Consider the following 20,846-nt stretch of genomic DNA (forward strand, 5'->3'; position numbering starts at 1 on the left):
ACAATCATTTATTTGTAGCTTTACAAGCCACACTTTTTGTACGACATCCAGTAACAGGAAAGTTGCTGGTTAATTTTGACCCCAAAATTTTGAAAGTTGTTCGGGAAACTAAATGCATGCTAAAAATGAAGCTGGATGTACCAGAACAGGCAAAGAGATTGCTAAAACTGGAAAGTAAATTGAAAGCAGACAAATTGTATTTGCAGGTAAGATAGATTATATTTTCTAATTGTTTTTGAAGGAGTTTTTGTTTGTTTTCTTTTTTGTAAAAGCAAAATATGTCACTGCAGTTGTGCTGACGTGGCCTTGAGGGGAAATTTGTTGCTATGTTGATTCTTTTTATTTTTTTCAGCTTTATTGAGGTATAATTGACAAATGAAATTGTAAGCTATTTAAAGTGCACATCATGATGATTTGGTACACATATACATTGTTAAAGGATGCCTCCCATCTAGTTAATTAACACATCCATCACGTCACATATTTATATGTATATTTTTGTGAGAACATTAAAGTTCTACTCTCTCAGCAAATTTCATTCATACGAAACAGTGTTATCAACTATAGTCACCATGTTGTACATTAGATTCTCAGACCTTACTCATCTTGTAGCTGAAAGTTTGTTCCCCTTTACCAACCTCTCTCTACGTCCCCCATTTCCCAGCCCCTGGCAACCACTTTTCTACTCTCTCTTTTTATGAGTTTGGCTTTTTCAGATTCCACATATAAGTGACATCATACAGTATTTACCTTTCTCTGTCTGACTTATTTCACTTAGCATAACGCCTTCAAGGTCCATCCATGTTGTCACAAATGGCAGGATGGCCTTCTTTCTCATGGCTGAATAATATTCCATTGTGTGTATATATCACATCTTCTTTATTGATTCATCCATTCACAGACACTTAGGTTGTTTCCATATCTTGGCTATTGTGAATAATGCTGCAATGAACGTGGGCATGCAAATGTCTCTTCAAAATCTTGATTTCGTTTCTTCTGAGTATCTATCCAGAAGTGGGATTGCTAGATCGTGTGGTAGTTCTATTTTTAATTTTTTCAGGAATCTCCATAATGGTTGCACCAATTTACATTCCCATCAACCGTGGAGAAGAGTTTCCTTTTCTCTACATGGTTATCAACACTTGTTACTTTTTGTCTTTTTGATGAGAGCCATTCTATCATCACAGGTGTGAGGTGATATCTCATTGTGGTTTTGATTTGCATTTCCCTGATGCTTAGTGATGTTGAGCATCTTTTCTTGTTCCTATGGGCCATTTGTATCTCTTCTTGGAAAAATGTCTATTTTGTTCCTCGCTCATGTTTTAATCATATTTTTTGTTTGTTTGCTATTGAGTTGTGTGAGTTCTTTCTATATTTTGGATATTAACCCCTTATTAGATATATGACTTGTAAATATTTTCTCCCATTTGATAGGTTGCCTTTTCATTTTCTTGGTGATTTGCTTTGCTGTGCAGAAGCTTTTTAGTTTGTAGTCCTATTTGTTTATTTTTGCTTTTGTTGCTTGTGCTTTTGGTGTTAAATCCAAAAAATCATTACCAAGATGGATGTCAAGGAACTTACCCCCTGTGTTTTCCTCTAGGAGTTTTAGGTTTCAGGTCTTAAATTTAAGTCTTTATTTTATTACTGTTTTTTTTTTTTGCAAGAAAGATTGGCCCTGAGCTAACGTCTGTTGCTAATCTTCCTCTTTTTGCTTGAGGAAGACTGTTGCTGAGCTAACATCTGTGCCAATCTTCCTCTATTTTATGTGGGATGCTGCCACAGCATGGCTTGATGAGTGGTGCTAGGTCTGTACCCGGGATCCAAACCTGTGAACCCTGGACTGCAGAAGCAGAGTGCACCAACTCAGCCACTACGCCTCTGGGCCAGTCCCAAGTCTTTAATCTATTTTGAGTTGATTTTTCCGTATGGCATAAGATAGATGTCCAGTTTCATTCTTTTGCATGTGGCTGTCCAGTTTTTCCAACACCATTTATTGAAGAGACTGTTCTTTCACTGTTGTATATTTTTGGCTCCTTTGTATATTCTTGCTCCTTTGTAAGTTAATTGACCACATATGCATGGGTTGATTTCTGGTCTGTCTGTTCTCTTCCATTGTTGATTCTTGATAGCATTGAAATACTGATGTGCAAACAAAGGGAGAGATTGGAGTTGGAAAGCAGAATTGGAAAAGATTATCAGAAATCAGATTTAGACTTCTGGATAATGGCAATGATGAATAGCAAATTTTAAAAAATATTCTTAATAATGTAATTTTATAGATTAAGTGTATGAGGGTTCCAATTCCTCTACATCCTTGTCAACACTTGTTATTATCTGTCTTTTTCATTTAAATATAAATTGGATTCTGAAGTAGTATTTCTGTGTGGCTTTGATTTGCGTTTTCCTCATGGCTAATAATGTTGAGCATCTTTTCATGTGCATATTGGCCATTGGTAAATGTTTGGAGGAATGTCTATTCAAATCCTTTACCCATTTTTAATTGAATTATTTGTCTCTTTATTATTGAGTTGTAAGAATTCTTCATACACTCTGGATACAAATCCCTTATCATATATATGATTTGCAAATATTTTCTCCTATTCTGTGGGTTGTCTTTTCATTTTCTTGATAGTGCACTTTGAAGCACAAACATTTTAAATTTTGATGAAGTCCAATTGATCTACTTTTTCTTTTGTCCCTTGTGTTTTTAATGCCATATCTAAGAAATCTTTGCCTAATCCAAGATCCCAAAGATTCATGCATATGCCTTCTTCTAAGACTTTAATGGTTTTAGCTCTTACCAGAATAGTATTTAATTGTTATTTATGTATGCAAAAAACTCAGAAGAAGCTTTTTGGTGGAAACTTTGGCTTCAGCATCAAAAGCCCTAGGTTTTTGTACCTAGTTGTGACTTTAGTCCTGGTGGTCTAGTGGTTAAGATTTGGTGCTCTCACCACTGCCACCCAGGTTTGTTTTCCAGTCAGGGAAGCATACCACCTGTCTGTTAGTTGTCACACTGTGGCAACTGCATGTTGTTGTGATGCTGAAAGCTATCGCACCAGGATTTCACATACCAGCAGGGTCACCTATAGTGGAGAGGTTTCACACTAGGAAGAAAGACCTGGCCACCCACTTGTGAAAAATTGGCCATGAAAACCCTTGAATAGCAGCAAAGCATTGTCTGATATCGCACCGGAAGGTGAGAGGCTGGTGCAAAAAGACTGGGCAGGGTTCTGCTCTGCTGTCCACAGAGTCGCTAGGAGTCAGAACTGACTCGACAGCACTAACAACAAGTTGTCACTCTGGAGAATTGAGGATTGAGTCTCAAAGTACTGTTTTTTAATTTTTTTTTATTTTTATTAAGGTTATGAAAGTTAACATCCTTGTGAAATTACAGTTGTACATCATTATTAGTCATGTTGTAGGTACACCACCTCACCCCTAGTGCCATATGTTAACTACCACCTATGAGTGGAGTCATACAGAGTTCGTCTTTCTCTGTCTGGCTTATTTCACTCAACATAATATCCTCAAGGTCTATCCATGTTGTTGTGAATGGGACGACTTTGTCCTTTTTATGGCTGACTAGTATTCCAGTGTATATGTATACCACATCTTTATCCAATCATCAGTTGCTGGGCACTTAGGTTGGTTCCATGACTTGGCTATTGTGAATAATGCTGCGATGAACATAGGGGTGCATGGAACTTTTGGAATTGCTGATTTCAGGTTCTTGGGATAGATACCCAGTAGTGGGATGGCTGGGTCATAAGGTATTTCTATTCTCAACTTTTTGAGGAATCTCCATACTGTTTTCCCTAGTGGCTGCACCAGTTTGCATTCCCACCAACAGTGTATGAGTGTTCGTTTTTCTCCACAGCCTCTCCAACATTTGTCACTCTTGGTTTTGGATATTTTTGCCATTCTAACAGGTGTAAGGTGATATCTTAGTGTAGTTTTGATTTGCATTTCCCTGATGATTAGTGATGATGAGCATCTTTTCATGTGTCTATTGGCCATCCGTATGTCTTCTTTGGAGAAATGTCTGTGCATGTCCCCTGCCCATTTTGTAATTGGGTTGTTTGATTTTTTATTGCTGAGTTGTGTGAGTTCTTTGTATATTATGGAGATTAACCCTTTGTCGGATAAATAACTTGTGAATATTTTTTCCCAATTAGTGGGCTGTTTTTTTGTTTCAATCCTGTTTTCCCTTGCCTTGACGAAGCTCTTTAGTCTGATGAAGTCCCATTTGTTTATTCTTTCTATTGTTTCCCTCATGTGAGGGGTTATCGTGTCCAAAAAGATTCTGTTGAAGCTGATGTCAAAGAGTGTACTGCCAATATTCTCTTCTAGAAGACTTATTGTTTCAGGCCTAATCTTTAGGTCTTTGATCCATTTTGAGTTTATTTTAGTAAATGGTGAAAAAGAATGGTTGATTTTCATTCTTTTACATGTGGCTGTCCAGTTTTCCCAGCACCATTAGTTGAAGAGACTTTCTTTGCTCCATTGTAGGCCCTCAGCTCCTTTGTCAAAGATTAGCTGTCCATAGATGTGTGGTTTTATTTCTGGGCTTTCAATTTTGTTCCATTGATCTGTGCATCTGTTTTTGTACCAGTACCATGCTGTTTTGATTACTGTAGCTTTGTAGTATGTTTTGAAGTCAGGGATTGTGATGCCTCCAGCTTTGTTCTTCTTTCTCAGGATTGCTTTAGCAATTCGGGGTCTTTTGTTGCCCCATATGAATTTTAGGATTCTTTGTTCAATTTCTGTAAAGAATGACATTGGAATTCTGATTGGGATAGCGTTGAATCTGTATATTGCTTTAGGTAGTATGGACATTTTAACTATGTTTATTCTTCCAATCCATGTGCATGGAATGTCTTTCCATCTCTTTATGTCATCTTCGATTTCTTTCAAGAAGGTCTTGTAGTTTTCGTTGTATAGATCTTTCACTTCCTTGGTTAAATTTATCCCAAGGTATTTTATTCTTTTCGTTGCGATCATGAATGGGATTGAGTTCTTGAGATCTTTTTCTGTTAGTTCATTGTTAGCATATAGAAATGCTACTGATTTATGTATGTTGATTTTATACCCTGCAACTTTGCTGTAGTTGTTGATTGTTTCTAATAGTTTTTCTATGGATTCTTTGGGGTTTTCTATATATAAGATCATGTCGTCTGCAAACAGCGAGAGTTTTACTTCTTCATTGCCTATTTGGATTCCTTTTATTTCTTTTTCCTGCCGAATTGCTCTGGCCAAAACCTCCAGTACTATGTTGAATAAGAGTGGTGAAAGTGGGCACCTTGTCTTGTTCCTGTTCTGAGAGGAATGGGTTTCAGTTTTTGTCCGTTGAGTATGATGTTGGCTGTGGTCAATGTACTGTTTTAAATTGAAGTTAATGTCACTTGCATTGCATTTTACAGGATTTTAGATAGTATTGATTGATATTATGAAAGTCAAAGTCCTTTGCCAAGTGTCAAGTACACATAAAAGTTCAACTACAGAAAAGTAACAGAAAAGGAGGAAAGGAATTAATACCTTTGAAACTATTAAGTAAACACTGAAACAGTTTAATATTAATTAATTTGGGGATGAATTAATTTGAATCCACATCTCCCATCACATAGTGCAATAAATTACAAAATGGTCAAAAATTGATCCTCATAGGGCTGGCCCAGTGGCATAGTGGTTAAATTCATGCAATCTGCTATGGCGGCCCAGGGTTCACAGATTCGGATCCCTGATGAGGACCTAACACTGCTCATCAAGCCATGCTGTGGGGGCATCCCACATAGAAAATAGTGGAAGATTGGCACAAATGTTAGCTCAGGGCCAATCTTCCTCAAGGAAAAAAAAGAGGAAGACTGGCAAAAGATATTAGCTCAGGGCCAATCTTCCTCAGGAAAAAAAAAATTGATCATTGTGGTTCATCTCTAAAAATATCTAAAAGTAAATAGAAAAGCTTATTAATTCTGATTATATGTACATTTTATTTATTTATTTATTTGTTTGCTGAGGAAGATTTTCCCTGAGCTAACATCTGTGGCCAATCTTTATCTATTTTTTGTTCATGGGTCGCCACCAGAGCATGGCTGATGAGTGGTATAGATCTGTGTCCAGGAACCGAACCTGGGCTGCCCAAGTGGAATGCGCCAAACTTAACCACGAGACCACTGGGCCTACCCCCTGTATGTTTATTTTGATTCAAGAAAACAAATGTGACATCAGTGATAAGTATGCTTTAATATGATCGAAGACAAGGAACAGAAGGGGGAAACATGCATAGTGCAGACATCATGAAAAGATAATTATCCAAACTTTTGAAAATAGCATAAATCTAGAAAGGCAATTAAATAATAAGTATGAAAAGAGCAGATCTAGAAAGCTCCATTGACTCACTATTTAAGGGAGATGCTCAGGTAATTTACGGTAAATTAGTATAAATTTAAATGAGCAGCCTCCCTCTTGGCAGGACTATGAGGAAACAGGTATAATGAAACCTTTCTGGTATGAATCAAAGTATGACTGTTGCTTTAAAATAAATTAAAGTAAAACATGCCTTTTTGACTTTTAACAGGGCCTTCTGCAGTATTATGATGAGTTATGTCAGGAAGTGCCTTCTGTGTTTGTCAATCTGATGACCCCTAAAATGAAAAAGGTTAGTAATATTGAAGATTTATATTCATTTCCCTGTTGTTTAAAATTAGATTCCAGTTCTATAGATTATGGATTTTAAAACATCTATTCTTGCCTAGACCCTCTATCTTTCCACTTCAACTTTATAGCTCTATTTTTCCTACGGAATGATTTCTTGTCTAAGTTTTGTTGCCTTTGAAAAACAACTAAATCTAAATAATGAGCACTTTCTGAGAATCCATGATTGCTTCATGGACAGCCAAAGATGATTAAAAACAAAAAGTCACCTTTACTAGGTATAATGGAAGGGAAATATAATTAAGGAAACATAACCTATAATATTTCCAGGTAATAAAAGAAAGCCTTCTTTTTAATAAATGCAGATGCTCCTATTAATAAAGGAAACTATTATGTTTTTTCTTTTTCTAGGTGGAGTCTGTGTTGCGACAAGGGCTCACAATATTAACATGGTCATCTTTAACACTAGAAAGCTTCTTTCAAGAAGTTGACTCAGTTTTGAATATGTTCAATCAACTTTTAAAGAAGGTATGATAAATAAATTTTTTAAAACTGCCTACACTAATACTCAGGCTATAAGTAATAGTTTGATTATCTATGATGGCTCTAATTATCTATGACTTTTACCTAAAAGGACATCCATTAAGTTAAAAAAAAATAATGCTTTGTGTTTCTTTAACTTCTTTGGGGCCTGTTCATTTAGGGTTGCCTTGTTCTTGTCTCTGAATTACCTTGCCTTTAATATGTTAAAATGGTAGTTCAACTCCACAGTGTAGTTTAGAAAATAAGACAATTGTAGACTCTGGAAGATGGCAGAATGGCATGCTTAAGTATTAACATTAATACATCTAACATTAATTAGAAGAGGCGGTCATCTAACTGGAGACTGTCCGTTGATTTCTGACTTCTGCTGCATAGAAGATGCATATCTTTTTAGATGTGCTAGTCTGTCTGTGGTGGCAGCATGATGTAACAGACAAAACTCAGAGGCTTGGAAGTTAGATGGACCTAGGTATGATTCTCTACCTTTTAGCAGCTGTGTGTTCCTCCACAGATTACTTCTCTGAGCCTTGGTTTCTTTAGCTGTGAAACTGGGATTGTAATGGTTCACGGGCTGGAATGAGGATTCAAGGAGATAACAATATGCTGTTATGGCACACGTTGCTGCTCAATAAAACTTTAGATCCATGTAAGCTTTCTTTGCCGACGTACTCCTAAAATTTCCACCAAATTACGCTTAGCTTAGGATGCAAGTTTCCAGATGTAGTCCTCTAAATTAATTGATAACTCAAGTACACTTTGGATGAAAGAAGAGTTTTCTTCCACATTTTTTCCTTGTTGATAGGTCAGTGACTTGTGTGAAATGCATATCGATACAGTTCTAAAGGAGATAGCCAAAACGGTGTTAATTTCCCTGCCTGAAGGTCGAGCGACCAAAGTAGAAGATATGTTGACGCTCAATGAGGTATGATTTGTGTGTGATATTTTAATCATAGAGATTCTAGCTCATAAACCTAAAATGCGAGTTTACCTAAAAGAGGAAATCTGTGTCAGTAGCATTTACGTATTCTAGCTTTTTCAGATGTCTTCAGCTCAGAAGACTCACAAGGCTTCAACAGCTCAAGCCCATGGCCATGCCCTAGACATTATCTTGCTGATGTCTTCAACCTCATGCTGGAGTTCCCGGGGGTTCCGTCAGTGGTTCACTGCTCTTCTTTCTCTGTGCATGCTCCCAGGGCAACATCGTCTATTCTCATGGTTTTAACTACCACTTACTTTCCCTTTAAGTCACCCAGAAATCTGGGAGTCATTTGGACTCCTTTCCTCATTCTCATTTCCTAAACCCAGTCAGTCTTAAGGCTTAGGCAGGCTTTGCCTCTTACTCAGGTTTTGCTTGAGTTGACTCTTCTTTTCCACATCTACTACTCCTTTCTTAGGTGAGGCCCCTAGGGCTCATTTTGAGTTTAGCAGTCGATGGTTTGATCCAACTGGTCTCTCTGCCTCCAGATTTGGCCCCATCATATCCATCCTCCACATTGCCGCCAAATCTGATTGTGAAACCCCCCAGCTTCAATCCTTCAATAGCAGTGGCGTCCAGTCCTACAGGATAAAACCTAACCTCCTCAGCATCGCATTAAATTGAAATTATTTGAGTACCTATTTGTCCTCCATTGGCTGGAAAGCACAAAGACAGGAACCCTGTCTAATCATTTTTGAGGGCTGGCCTATAACGCAAAAGCACTCTCAAAAGCACACACTTTATGTCTTGAACTGAATTCTTTTTTTCTTTCTTGCCTGCCTTGTGCTTCAGCTACACCTACTCTGGTGGTTTCCGTCACCTTGCTAGTGTCCTTTTCAAGACAACCAAGGGTGGCTCCATCTCAAGGGATCCAGTCTGGCCCATGGGAGACAGATGCCTTTGCTCCTCTTTCTTTGGAAATTCAGCTGCTTCTTCTCGGGACACCGCTTCTTGCCTTTAGCGGTTAGGGTAGCCAGCCAGCCTCTTGCCTCGGGACTAAGGCATGGGTCACCCTCTCCACCCCTCAATTCTAGAGGACGTGGGTCAAGGTCTCTGAGTAGTTCTTTTGAAGTTCACTACACTTATTTCTACCAAATCTCTACCAATGATCAAGCTTCTCTTCTATAGCTTCAAGGTGGGCAATGGGCTGAGGCTTGCCTCCCCCGCTACCTTTTAAGAACTGCCTCCTTCCCCCCTTGTTGGATCTTAAAATCATTTGATTTCAGTATTGGGGCCTTGGCTGCAATGGAAACAATACTAAACGACCCATTTTAACATCCTGTTCTTGGAGCATGCAAGTTTAGAATGATTATATCTTCCTGGCTATTTGTTCCTTTTAACATTATTAAGCTTTTTATCCTTGAAGTCTATTTTGTTTGATATTAATTTTAGTTACGCCAGCTTTTTTTTTTTTTTAAAGATTTTATTTTTTCCTTTTTCTCCCCAAAGCCCCCCGGTACATAGTTGTGTATTCTTCGTTGTGGGTCCTTCTAGTTGTGGCATGTGGGACGCTGCCTCAGCGTCGTCTGATGAGCAGTGCCATGTCCGCACCCAGGATTCGAACCAACCAAACACTGGGCCGCCTGCAGCGGAGCGCACAAACTTAACCACTCGGCCACGGGGCCAGCCCCACGCCAGTTTTTTTAGGTTATTATTTTCCAGGTATATCTTTTTCTATTCTGTTATTTTCAACCTTTCTGGGTTCTCCTATTTTAGGTTTTCTCTTATAAAGAAAATTTAACTGGATTTTTTTTTTTTTTTAAAGATTGGCACCTGAGCTAACAACTATTGCCAATCTTTTTTTTTTTGCATTTTCTCCCCAGATTACCCCGGTACACAGTTGTATGTTCTAGTTGTGAGTCCTTCTAGTTGTGGCGTGTGGGATGCTGTCTCAGTGTGGCCTGACAAACGGTGCCATGTCCGCGCCCAGGATCCAAATGGGTGAAACCCTGGGCCGCCGAAGTGGAGTGCGCGAACTTAACCTCTTGGCCATGGGGCCGGCCCCCTGGATTTTGCTTTTAATCTAACTCTGAAAAGTCTCTGTTTTTTTTTTTTTAACTGAAAATTTTAGTCTATATACAATTATTCTGTCAATATATTTGGGTATACTTCTATTCTCTACCCTCTTACTGTGTGTTTTCTATTTACCTGAATTTACTCATCTATTTCTGGAAGTTATTTTTTGTTCTTTTACAAATATATCTGGTCTTTTTATATACTCTTGTTCCTTTCTCATGTTTATGATTCTATTTTTTATTTGGTCATTTAAAATATATTTTATAACAATTCTATTATCTGAAGAAATTGGAGGGTCTGATTCTGCTCTTTGTTATTTCTGCCAACTCTTGCTCAGGTGACTTATTTCTTTGTGTTTTTAATATTTTGGATTGAGAGCCAATGCACGCATGTCTGTTTGGTTGAGAACCTGTCCATTTTTATTTGCTCCTATGTGGTACCTAGGAGTTTTACCAACTCAGGACAACTGTATGTTAGTTTCCCAGATGATAGAATTTTCCAAACTACAAGGTAGTGTAAACTCAAGACCCTGTCTGAGGGTAAGCTAGTGGTTGTAAATTCCCAGGGGAGAATTTGGCCCTCCACCTCAGAGCCTCAACCAAGACAGTCAACTTTCCTTGAGACTACAGCCATTGATTTGCCTGATGCTATGTCAGGAAAGGGGATGGGAGGTCTCAGGTCCAGCCTCCTACCCTTGTGAGGGATCCAAGGCCTTATTTGGTATTTTGGTTATGGAAAAAAAAGCCCCCATAGAAGCTGTGACTTCAGCTTACTTTTCTTTTTCTTCTAACATGGCCACCACCATCCCAGCTGCCACTACCACCACCACCACAGCTCACTGTCGTCACTGCTGTTGTGGCCCGTCCTCTCATGAGAGGCAGTACCTGGAGGTTGGGGAAAGCTTGCTTTTCACGTTAGGCTGATGTCTTTTTCTTTTTTATTGTGATATAATGTGTATACAGCAAAGTGTGCAAATCATAAGTGCACCATTCAAAGAATGTTTACATTTGGCACACCCTTGTAACCATCTCCAAGATCAAGATAGAGAACGCTTCCTTACCACAAATGGTTCCCTCGTGCTCCTTTCCAGGCAGTAGTCACTCCCCAGAAGTAATCACCATTGTGACTTCTATCACTGTATGTTAGTTTTGTCTGTGTTTGAATTTCGTATAAATGGAGGCATGCAGCACATGTTCTTCATGCCTGGCGTATTTTGCTCAGTATCAGGTCTGTGAGATTCATCTATGCAGTTGTGTGGAGCAGTAGTTCTTTCATTCTCATTACTGTATCATATTCCATTGTAGGAATTTATTACAATTTATCTATTCTACTGTTGAGGGCATTTGGATAGTTTATAGCTTTTGATAGTACACTGAGCATTCTTTTTCTTTTTCTTTTTTTGTGGACCTAAGCACTTATTTTGGTGGGTATATACCTACAAGTGAAATTACTGGATCGTAGGTCATGCATATGTATAGCTTTCATAGAAAATGTCTTTTTAAAGGTGGTCTGTTTGAATTAGGAGCCAAATGGGTTCACATATCGCATGTATTGCATTTGATTGATGTGTCTCTTAAGGTTCTTTTTACCATCCCTCCTGTTTTTTTGCTTGCAATGTTTTTTATTGTAGCAAAATATATATAACATAAAATTTACGATTTTAACCATTTTAAAGTGTACAGTTCAGAGGCATTAAGTACATTCAAAACATTGTGTGACCATCACCACTATCTATTTCCAGAACAGTTTCATCATTCCAAACAGAAACTCTGTACCCATTAAACAGTAGTTCCCGAGTCCTCCCTTCCCCCAGCTCCCGAAAACCCCTATTCTACTTTCTGTCTGTATGAATTAGCCTATTCTCGGTACCTCATATAAGTGGAATGATACAATACTTGTCCTTTTGTGTCTTGCTTATTTCACTTAACATTATGTTTTCAAGGTTCATCCATATTGTAATGTGTATCTGAATTTCATTCCTTTTTATGGCTGAGTAATGTTCTATTGTATAGATGTGCCACATTTTGTTTGTCCATTCATCTGTTGATGGATATTTGGGTTCTTACCACCTTTTAGCTATTGTGAATAATGCTACTATGAATATTAGTGTGTAATTATCTGTTTGAGTCCCTACTTTCAATTCCTTTGGGTATATATCTAGCATGGAATTGCTGGATCATATGGTAATTCTATGTTTAACTTTTTGAGGAATCATCAAACTTTTTTCCACAGTGGCGGCATCTTTTACATTCCCATTAGCAGTGCCCAAGGGTTCCAATTTTTCCACATGTTTGCTGACACTTGTTAATTTAAAATAAAAAAAATTAAATTAAAAATTTTTTTAATTAAAAAGAATTTTCATAGTAGCCGTCCTAATGAGTGTGAAGTGGTATCTCGTGGTTTTGATTTGCATTTTCCTGATGACTGCTGATATTGAGCATCTTTTTATGTGCTTATTGGTGATTTGTATATTTTCTTTGGAGAAAAGAAAGTCTATTTAAGTCCTTTGTGACTTTCCTTCTTTTAAGGCTCTTTATTTGTTGAAGAAATGGGATCATTTGCCCTGTGGAATTTTCCATGTTCTATATTTTGCTGATTTCATCCTAGTAGTGTGATTTAAAATGTTAACATATTCCTCTATCCCCTGAATTTCCTGTAAATTTTAATTCGATCTAAAGGCTTGATTTAGTTCAGGTTCAATTTCTTGTTCTTTTTCTGACAGACTAGTTCAGAGGTGATACTATGTATTTCCTGTTACATTACATCAGGAGGCACATAATATCAGATTGTTTCCCTTTTAGTGTTAAGAAGATTGATCAATAGGTTCAGAGGGCAGTCAGCTTTATCCATCAGTATAGTCTTCCACCAACCTTTCATCTAAAGGTTTCACCTAAAGATTTTAGCAGCCCTTGCTTATTGTTGCCTAGAGCCATTATTTTATTTGAGGTTGCCAAATGTTGATATTCTAATTTTAGTATTTATGAATAAAATATTTCTATAAAGAAGAAATGTCCCTCATTAACTGGTTGGTTATTCTGAAATAGCATTTGTACAGAAAACTTTTCAGAATAATGAGTTGGCTCACTAGCAACTTATAAAATGACCATTGAGTTTTAAATTGTTTAAATATCATTATGAATCTATGGATTTTTAAATACTTGAAGGATTCAGTCTATTACAGTCATGATTGTTTTTGATGGTTAAATTTTCCCATCTTTGTCCAGTAATCTTTCAGGCTGGCTTTTATGTTTTTGATATGATTCCAGAAGTCTTTGAAAGCTTCCTTGCTTTCTGGAACTATAGGAATCTTAGGTTCATCTTGTGCATTTCTTGCCCAGATCTGAGATCACCCATTTCTCCAGGTAGCCCTCATTTCTTTCCATGTTACCAGTGGGAAATGGTATTTGGAGATCACAATCTGCATGCTAGGAAAGGTATTCATTTTTAACTTTTAGCTATTATAGAATTATTTATGCATCCCTTAGTAATATACTATGGGTAGTATTTCTTGAGTTGGCAAATTTGCACATTATTATCTTCCTACTTTAATAAGTGAGCATTTAGCTCTTTGACCCTATCCTCTACCACTCCTCCTTTGACTTCTCAATATAGTTATAAAAGCACTTTTAGTTAAACAGTAGCTGTCAATAGCAACACTTTATTATGCCTATATAAATATTAGCCAATGCAAAACCACGTAATGTACATGTAATATATCTTTTCTCATATACAACTTTTAATTTTTACTGGGGTTTCTAATTGTCTTTCTCTTCACATTTTCTTTCAAATACACTATTATATGAGAGACCCCATTATTTTCCCCCCAAGAGACCTCCCCTGAGAGCCCTCTGAATCCCTGTTTCAACCTGGGTTGATTACTCTCCAGGTCAGCTGCAAAATTGTTAACCTGGGACCCTCCCCGTCTGCTCTATTTCCTGGATTTCGTATTATTCTCAGAGGAAGAGCCATTCAGATGCTATACTGGTCTTTTTTCAGCAATTGAAGTTTTCCAAAGAAGTCTCCTGTTTCCTGCCCGGGGGTAAGGGGTATTTTCCCACCTGTCATTTTCTTCTCGCTCATCCTCCAATCTGGCTGTATGCACGTCGTACTAAGTCTCACTTATAAACGAACAGAATGCAAAGGAGCAGGGAAATTCCTATGTTGCTTTGTTGCTTTCCTTCTTTTTGTCCCCTTTACAAGGAAAACTATCTTCTACTGATATGTACCTATAACTGTTCAGACACTATCAACTGCTCAGTGGGGAGAAATTCATGCTACCGAGAGAATTTACTTTGAACACACCAGCAAAGAACTTTTATATGCCCAGAAAGAGTAACTGATCACACAAACGAAGGAAATTGGAATAGATTAAGGGTGACTGAGTATGAATGTGGTGTTTGCATTGATGGCACAACAGAAGAAGCTATTATTATTAGGTAAGTGATGTCTCAATGCTAAGTCAAGATACAGGAGATGGAATTTTGAAGAGTGCCTTTGCCAATCAATATACTCCAGTCACTCGCACCAGAGGAATCTAAGTTCTAGTAACAGGTGGGCTGCCTTCCTGCAAACCTATCATCAAGTGGGGCATTATAGTGAAGGCAGAATAAAATGGGTAATGACAGGGCAAGTCAGGTAACACTCTGTGCAGAAATCAGTTTTGGAAACATGCCATACATAACACTAGTTTTTAAGGACGAGGTTAGTTTGGGCCAACCAGTGGTTTCAGACCGTATTTGGGAACCAAGGCTATTTGCAGTCAGGGCAGTGTTCCTTGGCTTAGAGCATCGGACTGTGGTTTTAGGACAGCTTATGTTAATTATTAAAAAGCTATCATCTGCCAGCTTCAAATTGGACCTTCTGCTCTGTGATGCTGGGGCTGGGACTCTGCAAACTACATTTCTCCTTGGCCTGCTGGCTCCCTTTTAGGCGTTGCCAATCATGTGCTAGAAGTGGGGTGGAGGAGGGAGCAGGGACTTGCTCTTTCCCCTTTTGCCTCCTCTTTCTGACACAGTCACATGGGCAACAACTCTTCACCCTGACAGTGGTGTTAATCCCAGGCTCTAGCTTTTTCCAGCCCTTCCAGTACCAGCCTCGTGTGCCTCTCAGATGTACCAGCACCATGAGAACCCTCTGAGCTCCTGAGGCAGCAGCACCAGCCGGGCAGCTCCCTCACTTGTCAGCTCCAGGTTCTAATAACTCCAGCTTCCGCCTTGTGCTCCCCCACGCCCCAGGGGTGGATGTTACTATTAAAATAGCTGGTGTGGCATCTGTTTTCATGACTGGACCCTGACTGACTTATCTGTATATCAACAGATATACAAATGGAATAGAAAATCAGGGAAATATTATGATCCAAGTTGTGATAGGAAAACACTGGTAAATACATGAAAGGGTATTCAAAATTATATCAACAAAATCAACTTGGCTCCATTGAAAGAGAAAATAGATTAGTGGTTGCCAGGGCTGTGGAGATGGGGGAATGGGGAGCGACTGCTAATGGGTTTGGGGATTCTTTTTTGGGGTGATGAAAATGTTCTGTAGTTAGATAACGGTGATGGTTGCAGACCTCGGTGAAAATACTGAAAACCAATGAACTGTACACATTATAAGGATAAGTTTTGTGGCATATGAATTACATCTCAATTATAAAAAATAGGGAAAAAACCCCTAGAAAGTCTGTCCCTGAACTTCCCCTCAGTATTTCAGTCTGTTGTTCATTGAGTTGTGAGTATGGTCCTAATCTTCAAGGACTAGTCTTCCCGAGAAGAGATGGGGTCCTTATCAGGAAAGGATGCTTTAGTTTGTTTGGCCTCAACTGTTAATGACATGCTATAGAGGCAATTTTTGCAGTGGCATTATTATACCACTTGTTGAACAAAAGAAGATGGCTGGGCCACTGGGTTGGCAGCTGACACAGGAAGTTTCTCTGCTGTGGAATGTGTGTATCCAAGTTTCTTATCCTTGGCATTTATGGCAGTATGAGTTGTCAGGATTATTTGGGATGATCCAATTCAGCAAGGGTCAAATATATTTTTTTCCAAGTGTTCTTTGATCAGAGTTTAGGCACTAGGATGGAGTTGGGGATATTGTGTATGGGACAGCACCAGTGAAGATCCCAGCAAGGTGAGACACCTCAGGAATCCCAATGGTGGGAAGTCATCACCCGCCCGGGGCTGAAGGGACCAGGGAAGGCAAGAGTGCTTTCAGAGCCCAGTAGAAGTTGAAGCCATGTGGAAGGGCTCATACTGTAGGAGGTGAATTTGTGAAGAGACAGCCTCTATCAGAGATGCGGCCTCCAAGCAAGGAGCGGGTGGGAAAGAAACACCCCACCCTCTCTCTCCTCCAGCTCTCCCAGCTTCTGCTGGTGCTTCCCACTGGGTCAGACCTAACCGGAAATCAGAGAATAAGGCAACCCAGGGGGCAGTTTACCTCTGCACAGAGCAGAGCAGAGAAGAGCTGAGAATGGGTTGGCAGGGGGCAAATGGAGAGTAACCAGCACCTGGAGTGTCTGCAAGATGGCATTGACAGAGTTACAGGGATTATTTATAGTTTTCTAAATTAAAGTCTTGTAAATAATTTTCACAATCAGAGCTCTTGGTGCTTTGTTGTCTGCTTCTGCATCCAACTTTTCCTTCCTTCTGGTTCCATGGAGAAAGCTCCTACTTCTTTTCAAAAGCTAGACCTTCCAAATGGGCTCTAGATCCCACGCCTTCTTGCCTTCCTGGCAAACTTACTCCACCAGTCTTCTTCCCTCTCCTCTATGTCTTCAACTTTCTCCTCCCACTGGACCCCTCCCACCAGCAATCTAATATGCTCTCACCTTTTTCTTGCCAACAAACAAAAACCTTCCCACATCTCCCTTCACTTCTCATTTACAACCAAACTTCTCTAAATTTCCACACATGCTGCCTTCACTTTCCCATCTCTCATTTCCCATCTCCGTTTTCTTTCCCAAATTCCTGGCTCGAATTATTTCTGGCACTAATTATTATTTTTTAACAACTTTGAGTTACAATTCACATACCATACAACTCAACCACTTAAACTGTGCACTTCAGTGGTTTTAGTATCTTCACAGAGTTGTGCAACCATCACCACAATTTCAGGACATTTCATCACCCCAAAAGAAATCCCATACTCACTAGTGGTCATTCCACATTTCCTCTCAACCCTCAGGAAATTGCCTTGAGAGGAAATGCCTTGGCAACCACTAGTCTGTTTTCCGCCTCTATAGATTTGCCTGTTCTGGACATTTCATACAAATGGTATAATGTGATATGTGGTATTTTGTTTGTGGCTTTTTTCACTTAGCACAGTGTTTTCAAAGTTCATTGAGTATTAGTACTTCGTTTCTTTTCTTTACTGAATAATAATACATTGTATGAATATAGCACATTTTTGTTATCCATTCATCAGTTGATGGACGTTTGGGTTGTTTCCGCTTTTTGGTCATTACAAATAATGCTGCTATGAACATAAATGTATAAGTTTTTGTGAAGACATGTTTTCATTTCTCTAGGAGTGGAATTGCTGGGTCATATGTTGACCTCAGGTTTAACCTTTTGAAGAGCCGTCAGACTATTTCCCAAAATGGCCGCATTATTTTAAATTCCCAACAGCATTGTATGAGGGTTCCAATTTCTCTACATCCTTGCCAACACTTACCATTTGTCTTTCTGATTATAGCCTTCCTAGTGGGTGTGAAGTAGTGTCTCATTGTGGTTTTGATTTGCATTTCCCTAACGGCTAGTGATGTTGAGCATTTTTTCATATGCTTATTATTATTAACCTTCTGTAAACCTTCCTTCAGAAATGTTTATTTAGATCCTTTGCTCATTTTAAATTTGGTTTGTCTTTTTACTTTTGAGTCATAATTAATTGTTCCTTATATGTTTTAGATACTAGCCCCTATCAGATATATGATTTGCTAATTTTTTCTCCCATTTTGTGGGTTGTCTTTTCACTTCTTAACAGTGTCCTTTGAAGCCCAAAAGTTTCTAATTTTGATGATGTCCAATTTATCTTCTTTTCCTTTTGTTGCTCTGCTTTTGGTGTCATATCTAAGAAAGCTTTGCCTAATCTAAGATCATGAATCTCTATGCCTACATTTTCTTTCAAGAGTTTTACAGTTTTAGCTCTTACATTTAGGTCTATGATTCATTTTGAGTTAGTTTTTGTGTATGGTGTAAGGAAAAAAATCTAATTCATTCTTTTGTAAGTGGCTGTTCACTTGTCCTAGCACCTGCTGTGGAATCCCCTGAACTTTATTATTACATAGTATTGGAGACATACAGAAGAATTTATGTGGCACCCTCCCATTTATTCTCGTGGGCATGTTCTTTTTAAAAGATTACTCTGTTGTTTTGTTGAGGTTTCTGGAGAAACCAGGGAAGTGCCGAGATAAACGTGTATTCAGTCTGTCATGTCTAACTAGTAGTGTCAGTTCCTTTCTTAGGGGATTTCAGAGCAACCATGATGGGGTGGGGTGGTGGTGTATGTAAACACATGTGTCCAGTCTGCCACCATCAGATGGAAGAGTCCACTTGCTTAACACTCGTTTTCCCTACTAGACTGAAGTGGCTCTCAGCCACCATTGTCATGCCAATGTTTAACACTGCGTTGGATAAATTAGAAAGGATGGAATGAATGAATGATGGAGCAACGTCAGAAGAGTTGGCGGGGGTGGGAAGGATCAGAGAAGGTCTTTGGGTAAGAGGAGGAACACAATTTCCCCGAAGACTGAGAAAAGATGAGAATGGGTTCAGATACAGATGAGGTGCTATAAGTGGGAGCGACAAACTTAGAAGTATCTCTTTCAATCCAGTAGCTAAAGAAGGACCACACGAGGACAGTACACAGGGAATGTGGGCCCTCCCAAAGCCTGTCTGGAGGGAGTTCTGTGTGGACAGGCTCGGGCTCTTCCACAGAAGTGCTTTTGAAGGCCCAACTGGCTGCTGCCATTTACTCTTCTCTTTCCTAAAGTGTATGGATATTGTGGACTTGACAAAAGGCCTATTCAATTTTGTAAGCCACTTTTCTTTTCTGAATTTAACTAGTTCTTAACTTCTTCCTAAAGCCTTTGCTGTCTGTTGGAAAAGTTCAGACAGCAAAATACAGGCTTTTAGAATCAGACAAAGCTGGTTTCAACCTCTATTTTTATCACTCACTGTGTGACCTCAGACAAATTTCTTATTCTTTCTGAGCCTCAGTTTTCTTGTGTGTGAAATGGAGACAATAATGTTACCTATTGTTGTTGTCATTTAATGAAATGAGTTAATACACAGAAAGCTCCTAAATTGATGCCTGGCATATAACACCATGCTCACTTAAAAACCTTATCTCGTTTGAATCTCAAAGCAACACTTTGGATTGTCCTTTTCTAAATCACTTCTCATTTTCAACTTTTGACATCATCATCTCTGTACTTCTTCAGCCTTCTTTCTTTTCACCACATAAATGTGAATGTAGATGTCCATGTGTGATTGACTCAGATAAAGGCCAAAGACTTTAAGTTTTTCTTCTTTCTTCTTTTTTTCTTTGCTTAGACCTTAGCAGCTGTACCTTTAGCCATTGACAGTTTTAGTTCTGAAACATTACACTGTTAGTAACTGTCTCTAGCTGTTTTCAAATGGCATTAATTATTGTTTTATAAATTAAAGTCATCTTAATAAGTTTCACAGTATTTCTTAAGTATCTGGAAACTAATAGTCATTTCTTTACTTAACAGACATACACAAAAGAATGGGCTGATATTCTAAACCACAAAAGTAAGCATGTGGAAGAAGCCGTTAGAGAACTTATATCAATATTTGAGGCTATTTATGAAGTTAAGTACACCGGGAAAACAGCAAAACATATACCAGGTAATTTGGTTAGTTATGATGTTTGAATTACAAGAGTTACAGATATGTTCTCAAGGAGCCTCCTTCTGCTTAGCAGGTACCAAATTTCCGGACTCCCAGAAGGAAAGCAGGCGTTCAGCATTTACCGCATCATTTGCACAAACTGGGCACAGTGAGCCTTTCTTTTAAAAAATCAGTTAGAGAATGGTGGGAATCCTGAAAACCAAGTTCCCAGATGGTACCACCCTCGCAAGCAGGCCTTTCTATGGATAACCGTCTCAGTCCTGCTGTGTTAACTGTCTCTCTTTTTTTTTTCTTTGCACTGCATTCTAAACATCTGGAGACATTTTTGGTTTTCACGCTTTGGTGACACATTTTGGGTGGTGCTACTGGCATCTAGTGGATAGAGGCCAGAGATGCTGCTGAACATCCTACAATGCATAGGACAGCCCCCAACAGCCAAGAATGTCGATAGTGCTGAGGCTGAGACACTTGGAGCTTAAATAAGTATCCATAGCACGTCTTCTTTCTCGTGGAGTTTTTCCACATAGTTTAATTAGTTTTTGTCAGAAATGTCAAAAATACAAAAATATCGGCTCATTAAGCTAGAAAACTCAAAAGGTAGACATACTTAGATAATACATAAAACCCTCTTAAAATGTTTCTTACTTCTATATACTAAGACAGAGTGTATTTAAGGAGTATATTTCTTAGTAGAATGATGATTCTATTGAGATGGGTGATTTAAATTGAATTCCAAGATGATTCCTACAGGAACACATTTTAAATTAAGAACTTTTTAAGAAGGGGTT

The 20,846-nt window shown here is 38.6% G+C and overlaps 1 protein-coding gene across 1 annotated transcript in view; it reads left to right on the top strand.

Moving 5' to 3' along the window:
• Nucleotides 1–20,846, top strand: part of DNAH8 (dynein axonemal heavy chain 8) — a 283,921-nt gene that overhangs the window by 57,222 nt on the left and 205,853 nt on the right. Inside the window, exons 18-22 of the mRNA XM_070586021.1 lie at nt 19–206; nt 6,578–6,658; nt 7,066–7,182; nt 8,000–8,119; nt 19,920–20,055. Coding sequence (XP_070442122.1) covers nt 19–206; nt 6,578–6,658; nt 7,066–7,182; nt 8,000–8,119; nt 19,920–20,055 — 642 coding nt within the window. The remainder of the gene's footprint in view (nt 1–18; nt 207–6,577; nt 6,659–7,065; nt 7,183–7,999; nt 8,120–19,919; nt 20,056–20,846) is intronic.

The sequence above is a fragment of the Equus przewalskii genome, chromosome 19, assembly GCF_037783145.1.
Source record: "Equus przewalskii isolate Varuska chromosome 19, EquPr2, whole genome shotgun sequence".
In the NCBI taxonomy this organism is placed as follows: domain Eukaryota; kingdom Metazoa; phylum Chordata; class Mammalia; order Perissodactyla; family Equidae; genus Equus; species Equus przewalskii.